Genomic DNA, 19278 nt, shown 5'->3' on the forward strand with positions numbered 1-19278 from the left:
TAACTTTGCTCTTCCAAAGGAGGCATGATGGGCCTCACCCATGCCCAAGAGCCCTTGGTATCTTCATGTCCAGCTTTCTTCCTGCTGCAGCCTCCAGGGGACTGCCTGGGAGCTGGGGTGGGGCAGAGCAGAGATGACCAGAGAATAGGTGACTCTGTCCATCAGCAACCCTAGACTGGCACTCCTAGGTGGCTGTGGAGATAACAGAGTCTCTCTACTCGCCAATGTGACCGTCCTTGCACCAACGGAGGGACAGCCTCAGGGAGGCTGTGATGCACTGGGCGTGGCCAGCCACTGCACCCTGCTGAGAGGGCCCCTTGTCCTGTGTGCTGGACTGTAGGCCTAGCCACGCTGTCCTGACCCCACATCTTGCTTTGCCAGGCCCTACGACATTTCATCCCAGGCGCACAGCTTTGCCAAATGCACTCAAGGGCAGTGTTCCACCTGGACTGTTAACTCCCTGTTACTAATCTCATTTGCATTAGGGAAGAATCGTTTGCTATTTTTATCAACGAAGGTTAGCCGCTGCTCCCACGGATATCCCACAGGGGTTGGTCCCAGGTGGCGCAAGGAGGGCTGCAGGGTTTGGTGCAAGGAGGGCTGCAGGGTTTGGTGCAAGGAGGTCTGCAGGGTTTGGTAGCAGGACATGAGTCCTGCCATTCTGGGATTATCTGCCTTCCTGCCCTCTTAGTCAGGTCAAAACAGCCAGCACAGCTGGAGAAGGAGCTGCATCCTCACGAAAGGTCAGGGCTCCCCTCTCCTCCTCCCTAAGCTTCTGCATCTGGCAGCCTGCTGGCTCGCAGGCCCTGTGACAATGGGCTCACGGGCAGAGGGTGGTTAACAGGATCACTGCCTGTGTGTGTGAAGGCCTGCTCTTCTGTGGTCTTTCACATGTACAGTGCCTCACCAGCTACAAAGGACCCAGCAAAGGGGGTGCCTTTTTACCACCTGACACCTAACTCCTACAGCCTCTATCTGTCAGGGACTGCCTGGCTGTTAGGAACACAGAAAGGGAACTCCAGAGCAGAAAGTGCCCCCTGGAGGGGTAGGCCAAGAGCCCTGGGTGCCTGAGCATAAGGAGATGGCTCTCACTGTGGGCAACCTCTCAAAGAGAACTGCTCATGCTCATGCTGCTGCGGGCAAAGGAGAAGGCTGGGTGCTGGACACACAGCTGGGCAGAGAGGTGCTGGCCAAATCCTAGAGACAAATAATCAGGTGTTTCCGGGGGACTCATTGCAAATTAAATAGCAAGTGCCACCCGCCTCAGTGAGTTCTTGCCAGGTGAAAACAAAAGGCACACATGAACAAAAATGTACATATCTCAATCAGATGTTTTTATATTGCCAGTTGCCTTGGCCCTGACATTTCAATATTGTCAATAAATCTGCTGCCCAACTCTGGTTCATGTAAATGAAACTGTCCAATAGCTCACTGCAAATGTGAGTTTCATGCAAATGAAACTGTCCCATCACAAAGTAAAGTTTAGCCTTGCTGACAGCTGGAAAACATTATTTCTTTAAAAAAGGATCAGATAGGGGTATATTCTCAGGCTATTTTTACTTGAAATGAGCAAGGACTATTAATTAAGTTGTTTGTCATGTAAATGGCAATAAAACCATCAGAAAAAAATATCTTTTACAAAGTTTATGTAAATTGGAATTTGTCTTAAACTTTTCATTTGGTTAACAGAAAGCACTGCCAAAACAGCCCAGCTACGACTGAATTTAAATATGTTGTAAGAAGAAATGAAATCTTCATTGTGCTTTTTTGAGAAGCTAGAGTTGATCATGATTACACAGCATTTCCACTAAAATATGGGTGGGTAATGCTGTTAAGAACAGGTAGTGTGGTGACGTGAACTGTATGGCCTGCGGCGTGCACGCTGCCACAGGGACCACGGGGCAGAAGCAGGTGAAGAAGCTGTGGCAGACTGTACTGAGGAAGGGAACGGACAGTTCTTTCGGGGTGAAAGCATCCTTACCATGAAAACAGACTTGACCTCAAACCACCTTAAAATTCCAGGAAGTTTATATGCAGTTGTGTATACGGTTCTCTCGATCCACATGTTCTGCAAAGGAAAAACACACACAACATGGGTTAGGAGGGGGAAGTCAGCAGGTGGACGGCTCTGCCCTGAGGGGGATTTACAGAAATAACTCCACAGAAGTCACGTCCTTCAGCAGGACAGGATTTGTATCTGTGGTGCTCAGCGCAGGGCACATGTGCCTTTAGGCAGCACCTCACAAGCCTTGCGCTGCCTAACAAGTCACTCAAAAAACATCAAAGTAGCCCCTGTCGCCTAGCCAACACTGCCTACCTCTCTGGTATTTGGCAGTGAAAGTATACCAAGTGAGTGAGAAAGATGTGTATACTCCAGAATGAGGTATGGGGAGCCCCTCTGGAGCAAATAGAATTTTGAGAAAGGCTCCAAAGAAGTCTTAGGTTAGTCACAGGGTTCAAAAGAAACTCAAAGAGACATCTTTGGCAGACAGGATTTAATCAAAATGACCTCTGATGTTCTGATAAAATCAGCTGGTATTTTAAGCTTAACATGTGTTGACGTAACTCATACATGTTTACATGAGAACATAAAGATATGGAAACAGCAGGAGGAAAAACCACCCTCTACCCTAAGCTGATAACCTACATGCTTTCGTATCCATTGTTCAGGGCTTCTTACTAAGTATTAAAAAGTGTATATATGCATATTTTACATAAAAACATCATTTAACAATCTGTGTTCTTTGTAAAACAGTATATTGCATATTGCAGGAAACTGTTCTAAGCCAATGAATAGAATTCTCCTACTCTTTAAGGATTGCACAAAAGGGGTCAACTGGAAATCCTACCCTCCCCCCTCTTTGTACTGTGTGGCTTGCGACAATCTTCTGCCATTCCAATCTCACTGCACTGCAGGGTCACCGAGCAGTCTGAGTCTATCAACAGGAATCCAGACATAAGCAGATGGGATAATGGAATGCCAGTAATTCCAGAAAACTGGGCCAAGCGCGGGGGCTCAAGACTGTAATTCCGGCACTTTGGGAGGCAGGTGGATTGCCTGAGCTCAGGACTTTGGGACCAGCCTGGCTAATATGGCGAAACCCCATCTTTACTAAAAACACAAGAAACAGTCGGACATGGTGGCACGCGCCTGTAGTCTCAGCTACTCAGGAGGATTCTCACGAGAATCCCTTGAACCCAGGAGGTGGAGGTTGCAGTGAGCTGACATTACACCATTGCGCTCCAGCCTAGGCAACAGAGTAAGCCTCTGTCTCAAAAAATCAAAAAATCCAGAAAATTGGCTTGGATCTTAGAAAGCATTTATCCCAAACTTCTTAGGTTCCATAGGAGGAAAGGGAAGGAACTGGCTGCAGCTTTAGGAACACAGGCAAGGCCTCTGTCTCCTGAGCAGTGCTCCCTTTGCCCATGGGGGCGGCTCCCTCAGGCTCTCGTCCTAGCAATGGAAGCAGGTCTGCCCTTCTCAGATCCTCCTCTAGACCAGATCTCCAGTGCTTTCTCTCATGCCAGCATGCCCTGAGAGGGACCTCTAGGTTCCACCCTGGGCTTTATGGCCAACTCCTGCTGATGCAGGCCCCGCCTCGTCCCCCTCCTTGTCAGCGCCCTCACTCTTCAGCACGTCAGTCACCCCTTGCCAGGTCTGCAGGTGCTGGGCCACACCGCTCTACTCTCAGCCTGGTGGGCAGCTTCCCCAGTCCCTGCAGTTGGAGCTGGGCTCCCTGCCGTAGGGACTGGAGCCTGGCTTCCCAGTACAGCAAAAGACTTTGCACTTCTCTGGAAGTCTGAGGCTTTGTGAAGCATGTGAAGGCCCAAATCCTGCAGCTTCTGAATGCTTTGTCCAAGTGTCCCGACCTAAATGGGGCCATTAGGGGATTTCAGGGCCATTTAGAAGCAGCATAGTCTCTAAGGCTCAGCACAGCTCAAAATGTCAAGAGCCTCCGTTATTCTTAGCTCTGCACCCAACTGGCTGCGCACCCTTCAGCGGTTCACTTGACCTCCTTGTGTCTATTTCTTTAGAGCCTAAGAATATATCTATTTGCCAGATGGGAGAGGTGTGAGGAAAATTCAAGAACTCCCTGTAAATCCCACAGTCAAGGGACTCCATATAAATACTAGCATTGGTGCTCGTGATGACAGTTAACAGGTGCAGACTGCTCAGAAAGCCACGGCCCTTAGTGAGAATGTGCAGGCTGGAAGTGCCTGGGTGTCTGCCCTCACTGTTCCAGACAACAGACACTGCAATGACCAGTCCCGCAGGAGGCCCAGAGCGCTGGCATTCACCAATAAATAGGGTCTTAATCTTGAAACCACCAGCCTGCTGGGACTGTGCAATCCTGCAGATTTCACCCACTCCAAGATCCCTTGTGCTCCTCGGTGACACACAAGCAATGTGGCCTCAGGGCTGGAAGGACCTTCCCCATGGCTCTTAAGAGCTGAGAGAGGAGACTCACAGGTACTGCCCTGAGGATCCAATGACTGGGGGACGCCTGAGGGATTGGCAGGAGATTGGGTGGACGCCACTCTTTACTTGAGGCAACACTGCTGGAAGGGTTCTAAGCCTTGCTCTGGTCAGGAGTAGGGTGCTAATTCACTTTTGACCTTTGAAGCCTCGATGCCTTCAGATGGCACACAAGAGAAGCCATTCTCAACAGAGCCGGTCCTCTTTGGCAGTCCCCAGGGCTCATGCCTCCTTGCAATATGGGCCTACATAGGGATTTCAGGAGGTTTCTCAGGCAAGATGGATAAACATTAACATTTTTTTAAAGTATGGCTTATTTGATGCCTTTTCAACAGGGATTCACTCACTAGAGCCCAGGAGTTCAAGACCAGCCTGGGCAACATAGTGACCCCACATCTATACAAAAAAATAAATAAAAATACAAATGAATCCATGAAAGCAATTTGTATGTAGAATTTTTAAAAGGCTCTAAAGATGTTTGTTGTTATTTCTACAACTCTAATGCCGTGGTTTGCAACAGGGGGAAGATATTTTATTTTGTAATGTCTGGAAACCGTTTTTTTTTTAGTTGGATTTTCACCCTTGTTGCCCAAGCTGGAGCACAATGTTGCAATTTCAGCTCACTGCAACCTCTACCCCCTGGTTCAAGTGATTCTCCTGCCTCAGCCTCCCGATAGCTGGGATTACAGGCCTATACCACCACACCCAGCTAATTTTGTATTTTTAGTAGAGATGGGGTTTTACCATGTTGGTCAGGCTGGTCTTGAACTCCTGACCTCATGGATCCACCTGCCTCAGCCTTCCAAAGTACTGGGATCACAGGTGCAAGCCACCATGCCCGGCCTGGAAACCTTTTATGATCGCTTGTTCCAATGGGGGGGGTGGCACTGGCACCTAGTGGGCAGAGTTCAGGGATGCTGCCAAACATCCTTCGACACACAGGATGGTCCCTACCACAGGGAATAATCCGGTCCATATTGCCAGTAGTGCTGGGGTCAAGCCTGCAGTTGTGTGTTGTGCTCTAGTGAAGATGAGGTGCTGGATACCTGATGAGGAGTGAGCACCTGGTCCAGACCCAGTTCATCTGCTGACTGCTGTGTCACCTGCAGAAGGCCACATCAGCACCCAGCACCTCAGCTCTCAGTGGGTCCATTTGTAACTAGAGATAATGGGCACCGGCTCTCGCACCTGGGGAAGACCAACTTTGATCCAAGCAGAAGGAAAAGCAGTGCGCTATTCACATGGGAGCAGCGGCATTCGGACAGCATAGCCACCTTATTAAAAACTCAGTAACTTTAGTCATGTTGTTAGTGAAATGGCAATTCGTTTTTCTGACTTTGGAGGGGGTAAAAGATTAGGATTTCTGCACGTAATATACAAAGATATTTAATACTGTCCTGTGGCTGCCTTTGAGGCCATACTTTTCTCCTAGCTGTTCTACTGGTGGTAGAATGAGATTTTTTGTTCGTTTGTTTTGGTTGCTTGTTTTTTTTTTTTACCGCAAATTCATTGTCTGGGTTTTTCTCTCCTTTCCGGATTGGCCGAGAATATTCAAATCGCTGTACCTCGTTCACCCTGTAAAAACTGTACAGAGACAGATGATTAGACATTTAACCCGGTAAACAGCCAATTTGCTTTTGGACACGGGGTCTGGCCTCAGAATATGTCACTGCATCCTGATCTGAAGCCATCACCGCGGCCTCCTCTCCCAGCCAGGGAGATGTTGGCAGGTGGAAAAATTAACCTGAGTTTTTACCTCTTCCCTGTCCCTGCCAACCCTCGAGGGAGAAGGGAAGCTGAATAAGAGTGAAATGAGCAAACACAGAGGAAAAGTGAGGCGGAGGAGACAGCAAAAACGCTTTTGTGTTCAATGTACGTGTTATTATTTTTTAAAAGTATTATATACTTTAGTTTCAGATCTGTAAAGTACAGATTTTGCAACCACCCCAAGAGTGACACACATGAAATGTAAATAACCTGCCTCCCTGGTGTGGGTAGGAGGCAGGCTTTCCACATGCAGCGTGCATAGGGGCAGGTGTGGAGAGACAGATTTCGCCCTTTCACTGAAATGCATGCAGGCTTCAACAGCAAAAGAAACTACTGCCTCTGAGAATGCTCTAGGCTTCACTATTTGCTGAATGCCTGTGGGAAAAAAAATGTTGCAGCCCTTAAAATGCATGCCTTGTGAGAGCAATCATTTGTAAATAAACAGGGTCCTAGTTTATTTCCCATTATTGCTGATGAAAGGTCAAAGAAAGGATGAAAGGTTAAAGCAACCACCGAAGTCCAGGAAGCAAAATGAAGCAGACCCTAAAGAATATGAGGTCATCAAAGAAATTAATATTTTCACCAGAACATGAATCACATAGAATGGAGAAGTCTTAATATGAGATACATCTGCTAAAGCAGGTCTTTCTATGCCATTGCCAAGTCAGGTGCAGTTCAATGGAGGGGCAGAAAATCTCACTCAAATCCGGACAGTTGATCAGGAGGTTTATAAGCCCTCTAAAAATCTTACATTATGTAATTGCTGTGAAGACTTCTGTGTCACCAGGAGTAAATGTGCAAATCCCATTTCCCACCTCCTAAAATGCAAACATCCAGGCCAAACCCACATGTATGGACTCGGCTTTGCTGGGAACGGGCAGGACTTGGGTGCTGCTGTAAAGCTCGCTAGGGGATTGTACCCCGAAGGGCACGTCTGTAAAGGAGATCAGAGGGCTGCCACGGCCAGCTTACGCTTTTCCCACCAGCTGACTTTGGGAAAGGAATGGTGACTTTGCACACTCCCAGCACATGGATTAACATCTCCTTTCACTTTTTTTTGGTTGCTGAAAATAATTAGCTTCCCTTGCTCTTCAAGAGGACAGAAAGAGCATTTGGGAAGTAAAGACTAAAATCCATCCTTTAAAAGGTGGAATTATTAGCAAGAGATCTGTACACAGCCTCTTACAACCCTCATTTGGGTAAGAAAAATGGGATGATTACCTTACAATCTGCTCTGACACAGGCCTGTGAAACTTAGGAGGCAGATCGAGTTTGGGTTTTACTGTGAAGCACTGAATATCTGGGGTGAGGGGTTAAGGATCACTAAGGCAGCGTGGACAGCAGCCATGTGAGAAGCCTCCCACACCACACCCAACCACCCCAATGAATGGCATCACCATGGTTTCGCAGTACACACGGTTTCTTAAAGGATACACTGGCCAGGAGAGTTTTTAATATCGTCGCCTGGTGGAGATGTTGTCTTCATTTTCTCAGCATTTGGAAACTGAGTTAATAGCCGAGCCTCAAAATCTTCCCTGCGCTCATACTCCTTCCCTCGGTAAATGAAAACTTTTCCCTGAAAAGGGCGACATTCATTTAATAACAGCACAGAGAAAGGGCCAGGAGGAGTTCACATGCAATGCACCAGTCTTAAAACATGCTTGACGGGTTCTTACAAAATGTCATTGAATTTAAGAACAACTTGTAATTTTTTTTTTTTTAACTTGTATTGGCTTTGTTAATGAAGAACACATGGTCACAAGGCATGTGAGTTAATACTGTTTTTAACAGGCACTGAACACTGCGTTACCAAAATCTGTGATATGTTTTAGCCTTGACAGTAACAACTGATTTAAAAACTAGATGAAAAACCAAATGAGCACTCAGAGCCCCGCAGTGGAGTGGGCATGAAATGGTTAGAAGGGGTTCAGGCAGCCAGGGCAAGAGGATAATGATGTCCGTGGTTTTTCTTGTTTCTGTTTTCTTTTCAGATAGGCCCTAATTAAGTTGTTTTCATTCTGCCATAAACAATTTAAGAGAGCATGAGCTAAGGTATGCCCTCAGTGCCTGAGCATGGCCACCCCGTGCTGACTCCTGTGAGACTCAGCCAAGAGGTGAGCAGAACCCGAGGGGCAGGGGCGCAGACCAAAGCATCCCTGCTAAGTACTTAGAGCACTAAGTCCCCAGCCTCCCACAGTGAGTGATGAGATGGACGGAGAGCAGGACTTTCCTTCCTGCATTCAGAGTGGTTGTGCAGATCATTATTCATCAACACATGTCAAGGTAAAATATACAGAGCTCTTCTTCAAAGGGATGGGTTTGGTCCATCTCAAACGGCACTTTTGTCATCTCCATAAATTCCAAGGTGGAGAGTCAGTCCACTGGGGTTGTTATAGATGGCTAGGCTAGGCAGCTTGGGGTGGGGAGGGGAGTTAAGCAGGTAAGCATTGTTCCTGCCACAAGGCTGTCTTGTTGGGGTCATTTCTGCCTGAGTGTGACACAGTCCTCTGTAAATATACCTGTAAGGAACGTTCTTCATACAAGATAGAACAGGTCTGTGGTTTTTCGGGAATTCAACATGGGTGTTCTGAGTGTCAATGGAGTAGCACAAATGGGCCGATGAATGCCTAGTGTAATGCTGCTGCTGGTTCTGGAAGCCTCTGCCTTCCCCCACCCACCCTGTCCCATCTAGGGACTGAAATGAAACTGCCGCAAGAAGAAGACGGCAAGCAGAAGCCACAGGGGCACGAGACACAGAAGTTTGGGGCCTAATGCTTTCCAGGATGGGACATGTTTGCAGCGGTGCCTCTGTTCTTCCATCAGGGGACACTGGAGAAGCACCTCCAGGCTGGCTGCTCCCAAGTCTGCCACAGCCTTGCCCCATCTGCTGTCATTCCTGGACAGGTGCCAGAGAGGGAGCCCAACAGAGACAGAGGCAGACAGAGAGGACAGCATTTTGCTGCTTATTTTCACTTATCTCCTACAGACTAAGACAGAAGTCAAATTACAATTTGTCTTACTCATGGAGTTTCGAAAGCTTTAAGAGAGATTCTGTGACACCCAACAAATTGATCCCTGCTGTGGTCTGAATGTTTGCAGCCCCCAAAATGCAGACGTTGAAACCTAATCACCAAGGTGATAGTGTTAGAAGGCAGGGCCTTTGGAGGGGGATTGGGTCTTGCGGGCTCCACCCTTGTTAAAGTGATCAGTGCCTTAGACAAGAGGCCCCAGAGAGCCGCCTGCCCTTTCCATCCTGTGAGAACACATGGAAGGCGCCATCTATGAGGAATGGGCCTCCCCAAACTCCAAATCTGCTGGCACCTTGATCTTGGACGTCCCAGCCTCTGGAACTGTGAACAATATATTTCTGTTGTTTAGAAAATACACGTCTAGGGCATTTTGTTACAGTAGCCGCGGTGGACTAAGACAGTCCCCTTCCCTCATCACAGCTTATTCTGAGTTCTCATAAATCGCTAAAAAACCAGTTTAAGAATTGAATTCTTTTTCACTTTGTGCTTAGCTAGGTCTTAAAGTACCATTATGGAAGAACATGTTTTATTTCTCTCTAAAAAAAAAAGTCAAGCAGAAACCAAATAATATGTAGTCTTAATTATAAATACACAGTTTGAACATCTTCTAATGCTATTTAAAGCCCCCCACTTCCGAAATTCAGTAAGATTTAATGTATAACAGACTACTATGAAACTAGCAAGCATTTTTTTATGCTTTACATGAGAAGAAAGACATAATAATAGAAATGTACATAAAGACTTTAATAGGAAAACACTAGTAAGTTATAGATAAAAACACGAATAACATTTTCTGGAAATGTCAGTTACTTTGCATTCTGAAGTGATCCCTTCGAACATGAAAACAAGGGGAAAATGTACATATAGTCAAAGATATTTATTCCTTGTAAGGCCTATAAATATTAATATGAATGCAAAAAACAATGAGATCAATTTTTAGAGAAACAGTGGAAGGGACAGCTAGTCAGTTCCTGGAGGCTCCTCTCCCGTGTGGGGTCAGGCACCCACACGTTCCACCCACGTTTTGGTGACTGCCAATGTCATTGCCAGATTGACCCTTGCCAGGTGATCTGTGAAGCATGATAAATATATTGCTGCAGCATGGCAGAATTATCCAGGTGTGGCGGGAAACTCAGTTCAATATTAATCAAGCCTATTAACCTCCATTTGGACTTTTCGTTCTGTCCTTTTGGCAGTGGAGATGACCCAGTACCGTCCCTGGAGCCTGCAGCGTGTGAGCTCCCAGAACAACCTGGCGTCCCTTGGCTCAGGGCTACAACGCTTCCTCCGCACCCACCACTGCTCTCATATAATATTCAACACAAGCTGCTGCCTTGATCTGGATTCCGGGACAACCACCCTGCATGGATCCATAGTTGGTGCCTACATATCACAGGCAGATCTCCATCCACAGGGGCCACACACACCATCTAACGCCAGGCACTGAGCAAGGCTGCCACAGCTTAGGGTCCGTCTCTCTCCCTTTCTTAAAGATGTATGTTCCGGGGCACATACGCAGATATACATTCTAATGAAAGCCTTTGGTAACAGTAAGTGGCTTCAACTCCAAGCTCATTCCACCCTTCAGCTTTTTTATTGAGAATGAAGTTAATTGCAAATTTGTCTCTAATTTAGAGCTTATAACTAAGCCTCCTTTATTCATTCTTTGGAAGGGAAGATTTTCTTCAGCATCTGTGCTTCTGATCAACCACTGTCTTTGCTGCACAATGAAGGCAAGAAAAGAAGCTGACCAGCAGTGACCAAGCAGGACACTGAGGAGTGGGCAGCCAGCCTTACCTCCAGGAGCAGCCAGAACTGTGGGCTCTCCTGTCAACAGGGACAGGTCCTCCCTGAGGAGTAGGTTTGTACCCTCTGGGTGCCGTGATGAAGAGATGTCTCACACTATCAGTGACTCCCGTGGAATTGGGAACACAGGACCCCAAATAAGCAACGTTTGGAACCAGGGGAATCTCCCAACTGGCTTCAACTGCCGCAGACACAGAGCTTCTGCTTCCTAAAGCCAGGGTAATCACACATGGTCTACCAGGATAAGAGAAAACCGTGTCATAAAGAAAGAAAGAAAGTTATAAGAAATATCAGGAAATCATGACCCCACTGGTCAATGGGATCCAAGAATGTGTTTGGAGAAAATTTACAAATAATCCTATGGTAGGCCAGGCAGATCATTAATGTTTCTACAACTTCTCCTCTGGCTTCGTGTGAATACTGGGAAATGGGCACCCAGCAGGGGATCACAGTGACTACTTCAATCACATGTCTCAAAGCACATGCCTGTCGCAGGGACCAAGCCTGCTTTGGATTTTCCAGTACTGTGGCCATACAGATCCATTTCCAATTTCTCATAGAAGTAAAAACACACATCTTCATAGCAGCACACTGGGTGGGAACAACCCAAATGCTCACCAACGGATCAATGAAAAAACAAAATGTGACCTCCCCGTGCAGTGAAATACCCATCGGCCTTAAAAAGGATGAAGTTCTGACATACGCTACAACCTGGATAAACCTGGAGGACATTCTGCCAAGTGAAACAAGCCAAACACAGAAGGGCGAATACCATACAGTCCCACTATACGAGGTCCCTAGAACAGTCAGATTCAGAGACACAAAGCAGAACGGTGGCTGCCAGGGGCTAGGGGGAGGGAGAAGGAGGAGCCAGTGTTTAATGGATGCAGAATTTCAGTTTTGCAAGAAGAGAAAGTTCTGAAGGTAGATGGTGATGATGGCTACACAGCAATGTGAATGTATTAATGCCACTCAACCATACCCCGGAAAATGGTTAAGATGGCAAATAATGTGTTACATATATCACACCTCAATTAAAACAATACATGTCAATCTCTGAAGGAGGGTTTTTTTTTTTTTTTTTTTTTTTTTTTTTTTGAGTTGGAGTCTTACTCTCTTTCCCAGGCTGGAGTGCAGTGGTATGATCTCGGCTCACTGCAACCTCTGCCTCCCAGGTTCAAGTGGTCCTCCTGCCTCAGCCCCGCAGTGGGATTACAGGCATGTACTACCATGCCCGGCTAATTTTTGTATTTTTAGTAGAGACGGGGTTTTGCCCTGTTGGCAAGGCTGGTCTCGAACTCCTGACCTTAAGTGATCTACCCGCCTCGGCCTCCCAAAGTGCTGAGATTACAGGCTTGAGCCACCGCGCCCGGCCAGGAGGGTCCTTTTAAGGAAAAATCAGATAGAAAGGTTATATGCAAATAAAGAAAATCTTGTCAGCTCCTCTCTGCCGCCCCGGCTAACCAGCGAGCGCTATGACAGCGTGGAGAATTCGACATTGCCACATGGATGGAAAGTCCCTATCTTTCCTCAGAACGGGAAGGGGCCTCTCTGCTGGGGGAATAATCATGGCTCAGGTTAAGCAGAATCAAACTTTACCCGTAGGAATGTGGGGAATCCTTGTCCGTAGTAGCCAACAGCAAAATAGTCAGGCTTGGGTCTTATCACTTTGACGATATTTTCATAAAACTGAGCCTGTTTTTTCTGGAAGGAAAAAGAAAATGCATTTCAGGTTTGAGCATTCGAGCATGTGTGGCTCTGGATTCTTTTGTGGGCTCCTTACGCTCTGGAAAGTTGTGTAGGGCGGGAGAGGGAGACTATGGGAGAAGGCGAGGGTGAGAGAGGGTGCTGAGGCTTGCACCTGAATTTCATCTCGCTCCATTATCTCCACGTTATTTTTCACGCATTCTCCATCATTCCACAAGGGAATCTGAACAAACAAGCCAAATTCAGCAACCAGTTGTGACTTGTGGGTGTTTTCAATAACCAAAGAGGTGCTGTAGAAATGCGTTTTCTTCTGATTAAATGGCTGGCCCTTTGTATTTTTTAAATGGTATGAGTCAGACAGTGGGATACATTCAAGGAGAATTTCAAAGAGCAGAATGGTTCTAAATTCATGACAAACATTCCAACATCATTAAGGCGATCTGCTCAATACAAAAATGACATGGCCGAGGAGGCAGCGATTAGAAACTTACAGCGCTTCCATGGCAGAAGAAAGGTCTGCTCACTATCCGTCCATCCCCCTCTTGCAGAAGGGGCCAGTTTTAAACTAGTACAAACCCTCAGAGACTCCTGGGCTGTCAATAGTGCTACATACAGGGTCAGCAGTTGTTTATGCCCAGTTTGTTCCTAGAAGCCTTAAGACTTTGGTTATAAGAGCTGACTTGGGACTAAAAAATGAATATTTTTGGGCGAAGCATCAACCAGCAAATAAACTAAAACCATCTTCCTGGGAAAAATGGAGGGACACGGCCAATGTCCCAGAGTGCTGAACCCCATCGTTGACACGGAGAGAGAAATTCCTGAAAAACCAGCTGAGATTGTCTGTGTTCATTTACATGAAAAGAAATAAAGACTCACCAGCAATTCGCTGAGTTGCTCATAATCAAACATTTCGTTCTCATACTGCTCGGCTAGCTCCTTGCCCAAGGCAATGGCCTCCTCCCACATCTGTGAGTTAAAATAAAGAGAAACCGAGACCTGAATTGTGCAGAGTAAAACACCAATGCAATCATCTAAAATAAAACAATGTAGAAGTGTATTTGAAGAAATGAAACACTATGAAAATAATACTGATAAAATACAAGTATTTTCTTGAAGCCTCCGTCTTCTGGTTCATGACCCACGGCATCAGCTGGCCAAAGAGGTCAATCACTGGCAGGTCAGTCATGCAGGCCTCTGGCCACAGCAACAGCAGCTGGTCAGTCCTCACTGCTCCTGGCCTTGCTCTCCTGCTGCCAGCTGTGGCCCGAAGCCCAGCTGGCAGAGCAGCCTTGGAGCCAGGGAAAAGGAACTGGAAGGTGAAGAGAGGCTGTGGGGTACATTTATATAGAAATTGGGGGCCTGACTTGGCTCCTTTCCCAAACTGTCCACTTAATAGATGCTATGTCGCAAATCATCAATGGTCAGAAATATCAAGGTAGACTTCGACTCTAAACTAAAGCTCGCAGGAAGTCTGATGTATGTGTGTGACTATGCTGTGGATATAAAGCCTGCCATCATTTTCAAAAAGGGTAACTTTGCGGCCGGATGCAGTGGCTCATGCCTACAATCCCAGCACCGTGGAAGGCCAAGGCGGGTAGAGCACCTGAGGTTGGGAGTTTGATAGCCTTGCCAACATGGAGAAACCCCGTCTCTACTAAAAATACAAAATTAGATGGATGTGGTGGCACATGCCTGTAATCCCAGCTACTTGGGAAGCTGAAGCAGAAGAATCACTTGACCCAGGGAGGAAGAGGCTGCAGTGAGCCAAGGTGGCACCATTGCACTGCAGCCTGGGGGAAAAAAAAAATAGAAAAGGGGGAACTTTGTAAGGTAAGTAACTTTCTAAATAACCGATTTATTGAAATGCTGATAAGCTTTTGACACATGTGGAATAATTCGTTGATAGATAATTGGCCTGAATTTCCCTTATTTTTCTTGAGAAAACAAAGTGGATTACTAGAGAAAAACCGTGGAAAAGTCAGAGGAACCACCTCTTCCAGGAAGCCTTCCTAGCTGCTGCTTACTCTCCTCCTTCATGCTCCCACAAAGACCCAGGATCCTCCTGCCTCAAAGCTTTTGGTAATATACTGGTACTAGCATTCCCCTTTGCCATTCCTCCTCTGAGAATATAAGTCCTTGAGGACAGGGGCTCAGCTTTATCAACGTGTAGAACTTCTGGACCTTAACCCAGGGCCTACTTAACAAGGTTTAGTGAATAGAACTGCAGGATGCTGATTTATAATCAGGAAAGCTTCCTACCATCCCACATGCTGCGTTCCCAGCCACAAATCACCACTTCTCAACCGCCATCATTCCCACAAGAGGTCAGCGCCAGTCCTCAGGGGAGCCACGCATTCCCCCTGTAACTTTCACTCCATTCCTTGCTGGGATGCTGAACACAACTGGGTGCACTGCCATCCCCAGGAGGGCAGAAATGACCACAACAGCAACAGAGGTGACAGCTTTGTAAGCATCCAACAGGCCAGGCTTTCCAGCCCCCAAACCTGGACCACCCTTGGCACTGAGCCCCTATCTGCCTGCTGCACAAAAAAAGACCAAGGCATTGCAGTAAAGAAAGAGTTTGACTGACGGAAGACCAGCCGTGCTGTTATAGTAGGTAGCTAGTCAGGCACGAGCAGGGCAGGAGAGGGCTCCCCTGACACCCTATCAGGAAAGTCAGGTGACCATCAGGTGATGGTCAGGCAGTTGTTACACCATCTCTCATAAAATAATAATTTGTCACAGCCAGTGCCAGGGAAAGGCAGTCTTCCAGTAGCTAGAAACACCTTAAGTTGGTGATCAGTAACTTCTTGATAAGATCTCAGGAGTTGAATGAGTGGGCTCAAGCATGTGCACTGAGAGGCAAAATGGTAGCATTTAACTGGTAACTTTCCAGGGGAATTCCACTGGAAAAGGGATACAAGACACTGGAAGTAGACCAGCATATAAACCCCAAGTCCAAGGTCAAATGGGGCACTTGACCTCCAAGATGTCTGCTTAGCCCTCTTCCAAGTGTACCAGCTTTTCATCACTGCTCTAAAACTTTTTAATAAACTTTCACTTCTGCTCTGATACTTGCCTCAGTCTCTTCTTCTGCTTTATGTCCCTCAATCGAATTCCTTCTTCTCAGGAGGTGAGAACTGAGGTTGCTGCAGCCCCGTATGGATTTGCCACCAGTAATAGTGCCACGTGGGAGATGGAGTCATTATTCAAATCAATCTCCCCAAAGGCTCCTAGGTGAGGGGTTTTTCAAAGGCAGATTGGGAGAAGGGGTGGTGGCGGCCAGGTAATGGGTGCTTGCTGCTGATGGGCTGGGTCAGAGGTGAAATCACAGGGTGTCAGAGCTGTCCTCTTGAACTGAGTTGCTTCTAGGTGGGCCATAGGGGTGGGGTCGGTGGTCTGGGTGGAGCCAGGTGTCAGACATGCAAAAAACCTGAAAAGATCTCAAAAGGCTAATCTGCAATAGTGAAGTTGCATATCTTTTGACCAGTCTATACCTTAGCAGAATTCAGGGTCCTCTCCTCTTCCTAGCCTGATAGCCTTTCATTAGCTTTATAAAGGCGGCTGGGTTTTGGGAAAGGCCTATTATCATTTATACTATAAACCAGAGGTCTCCCAAAGTTGGCTTAGCCAAAGCCCAGGAATGGTTGCAGGAGAGGTATGATTGGGGTGCAGGGGAGGGCAGGATTTAGGTCAGATCTCTTTTACGGCCATCACGTCTTTACTGTTGATTTTTTGCAAAGGCGCTTTCGGCTTTTCCCAGCTTACTCTATGTCCGGCCACCTGGGCGCTCTCATTTAAGGGCTCCAATCACCTTGTCAGGTGGGCAAGTGCATCATACCCATTTTGCAGATAAGAAATCTAGAGATCAGACTGGTAACTATCTTTGCCAAGGATACACAGCAGTTAAGCGGTGGACTTGACCCAGTGTGGCCTTTTTGAAAGTCCTTGTTCCTGACAGCCACATAGCAGCACTTCCCCACCTCCTGCCAGAATGGATTTGAAAAGAGTCCAGGGTGGTCTTGAACTCCAGGTTCCCACAGGGTAGACAGACTGCCAAGCCCCAAACTTGGGTCGCTCTTGGCACCCTTGGCACCTGCCCGCTGGCCTTTGCCTTTTCTTTTTAGGATGACCCCATTGAAGGCCTCACTAACTTCAGAGCCACCAGATAAGCTTAAGAACACTGTTTTACTTAAACGCTCCCAAAATACTCTTGTCAGAGCTACGATGTAAAGAAACCATCTGCTATTTTTGATGAGAGTAAAAGTTATTCTAGAATCAGAGCTGCATTTTAATACTTTGAATAACAAAATAAAAATAAGCCCAAAGAAGACAAAGATTTCAGAGCTGAGACCAGTGTCCAGGGAGGGTAGGAGGTGGCCAGAGATGGCCTGCCTCCGGTCCCCGCTCGGCCACCTGGGTCCCTTCCCAGAGTCCCTGTCTGTCTCCCCCATCCTGCTGAAGGTTTCAGTTGCCTCCTGTTCCTGGAATACCTCACTTTGCTGCTCTAAGTCTTTCTTCTGTCCTCAGCCAGGGCCCTAGCTCACATTTTCTGGGAAGGGAGAACTTCTCTACTTTTAATGTTTTTTTAAGACTCCAGTGACCACTTCCTTTCTAAGCATATTTCCATTTCAAAGAAAACATTACCTTTCCTTGTTGGTCTCTTTCATCGGATTTCTTTTTCGGTTTTCTGAAAGTGAATACAAACTCTCTAGCTGCCTAGAATGCCAGGGCTTCTGATTCATTCTTGAGTAAAGGCCTAATCTGTCTTTATCCGAAAGGACACAGGAGGCACTTTAGATACATAACAAAAGTAATTGTTTTAAAAAGAAACACAAGTCCTGAGTAAATATCTTCTCAGACTCGCCCGCAGGTTACATGGTTGTATTTTCTATCAGATTTCCTGTAAATATATATCTGTCATACCCCCGGCGTGTTTTAAAGTCCTTGGCATCAAGGAGATTTTCATCTACTTTTAATTGGATGGGGCTTTAAGGAGAGTGTGGGTAATTCATACTTTCAACGTGAATACCTTGGAAAACGTTTCCATGCCAGACAGGAGGCAGATTCAATATGATCTAGATTTAGATTAACTCAGTGGAAGAATCACTTTAACCTCTGCGATTGAATGCCCTGGTTTGGCTCCATTCTCAGAAGTGCTGTAGGCTTATGAGGTTTCCCACAGCCCCAAATGAAAAGGCCCCGTATCAGCAGACAACTTTATTTTCCGACGTGCAATCCTTAATCCAATTTATGGCATTCTCAAAACTGCCGGTTGACTTGCAGCACGGAGCACCATCTCCCCACCCCTGCTTTCCACCAGATGATACGAGGCGTGTTCTTTTGAGATGATAATCTTCTCCCTATCTTTCTGAACCTCCTGGTTTCAGGAAGTTCCATTCCTTCAAGTTCCATGAATAGAAACTTGAATACAAACTTTCTTTTATAATAAAACGCCTTCCTTCATTCCCAGACAGAAGCAGCTGTAGAGAACGTAGCAGGAATTGATTTCTTACCCATGAGGTGATGTTGACAATTCTCATAGGATGACAACACTGATGTCACAGGACAAGGGAACAGCAGCAGATGAAAGGGAAGATGCCAGCCGGGACAGCCATTCCTTTCTAATAATTCAGGCTGGCGATGACTCACCAGGATACTGGTGGGCGACTCTGGTTTCATTTGCTGACTAGCTGTAAGGAACCCACCAGTGGAGATACTTCATGGGATGCTTGAATTTCAGACGTTCTTCTAGAATTCATCTGTTCTGTTTTTCACAGCAGTTATTGGGAAAAGAGTCAATCACCCTCTGAATTTCCAGAGTCCTACACAGGTCTCTGATATTGAAACGGATTAAAGTCACTGGTGTGGAAGGATTCCGTGCTCTGTGGGAGGACCCTCAGCAGCAGCACATGGGCCAGGGAGGCCCCGGCCAGCAGGAGGCTGTATTCAGTCAGTTCTCTGTTCAATGTGTGCTGAGTGACAGCGTCCCTTCCAGGTGTGGGGGCCGGAGGCCCTGGTGAGGTGGGCCCGGATGCTTCCAAGGGCCCAGCTAGTCTTGGTGTTGCCTGCCACTGCGCTGCCTGGAATGGAGACCCTTTGCAAGCATCTCCACTTCCTCCAGGCCGCTCACATTTTGCTTGAGCCAAGCCTCGTCCTTGGTACTCCTGGAGTTCTCAATCGGCACTGACTGATCTAGGTGCAGAAGTGACTTTTTGCAAAGACCTTTGTGAGACAGACTCAGGTCTGACTCTCCCTGCCCCAGCAAAGATGGTCTGCAGGTCACAGCTGACTGATCTTGCAGTAACAATGCCAAAGTCACCCCAAGTGTGCACAAGATGGACCTGGCCTCTCCAATATCATAATGGAACCACTGCCCATGTCACTCAGGAGCCACTGCCCCATCACACGGGAACCCCTGCTTGTCATATCAGAGTCACTGCCTTGTAATACAGGAGTCACTGCCTGTGTCATACAGGAGCCACAATCCCA

General features: G+C 46.9%; 1 protein-coding gene across 1 annotated transcript in view; it reads right to left on the reverse strand.

Moving 5' to 3' along the window:
* The window catches only part of DOCK1 (dedicator of cytokinesis 1), a 541550-nt gene that overhangs the window by 36022 nt on the left and 486250 nt on the right, over window positions 1-19278 (reverse strand). The window contains 6 exon segments of the mRNA XM_017537892.2: window positions 1982-2068; window positions 5977-6061; window positions 7466-7544; window positions 7679-7820; window positions 12679-12783; window positions 13663-13752. Of these exon segments, the coding sequence (XP_017393381.1) occupies window positions 1982-2068; window positions 5977-6061; window positions 7466-7544; window positions 7679-7820; window positions 12679-12783; window positions 13663-13752 (588 nt within the window).

The sequence above is a fragment of the Cebus imitator genome, unplaced genomic scaffold (assembly GCF_001604975.1).
Source record: "Cebus imitator isolate Cc_AM_T3 unplaced genomic scaffold, Cebus_imitator-1.0 Scaffold107, whole genome shotgun sequence".
NCBI classification, from domain to species: domain Eukaryota; kingdom Metazoa; phylum Chordata; class Mammalia; order Primates; family Cebidae; genus Cebus; species Cebus imitator.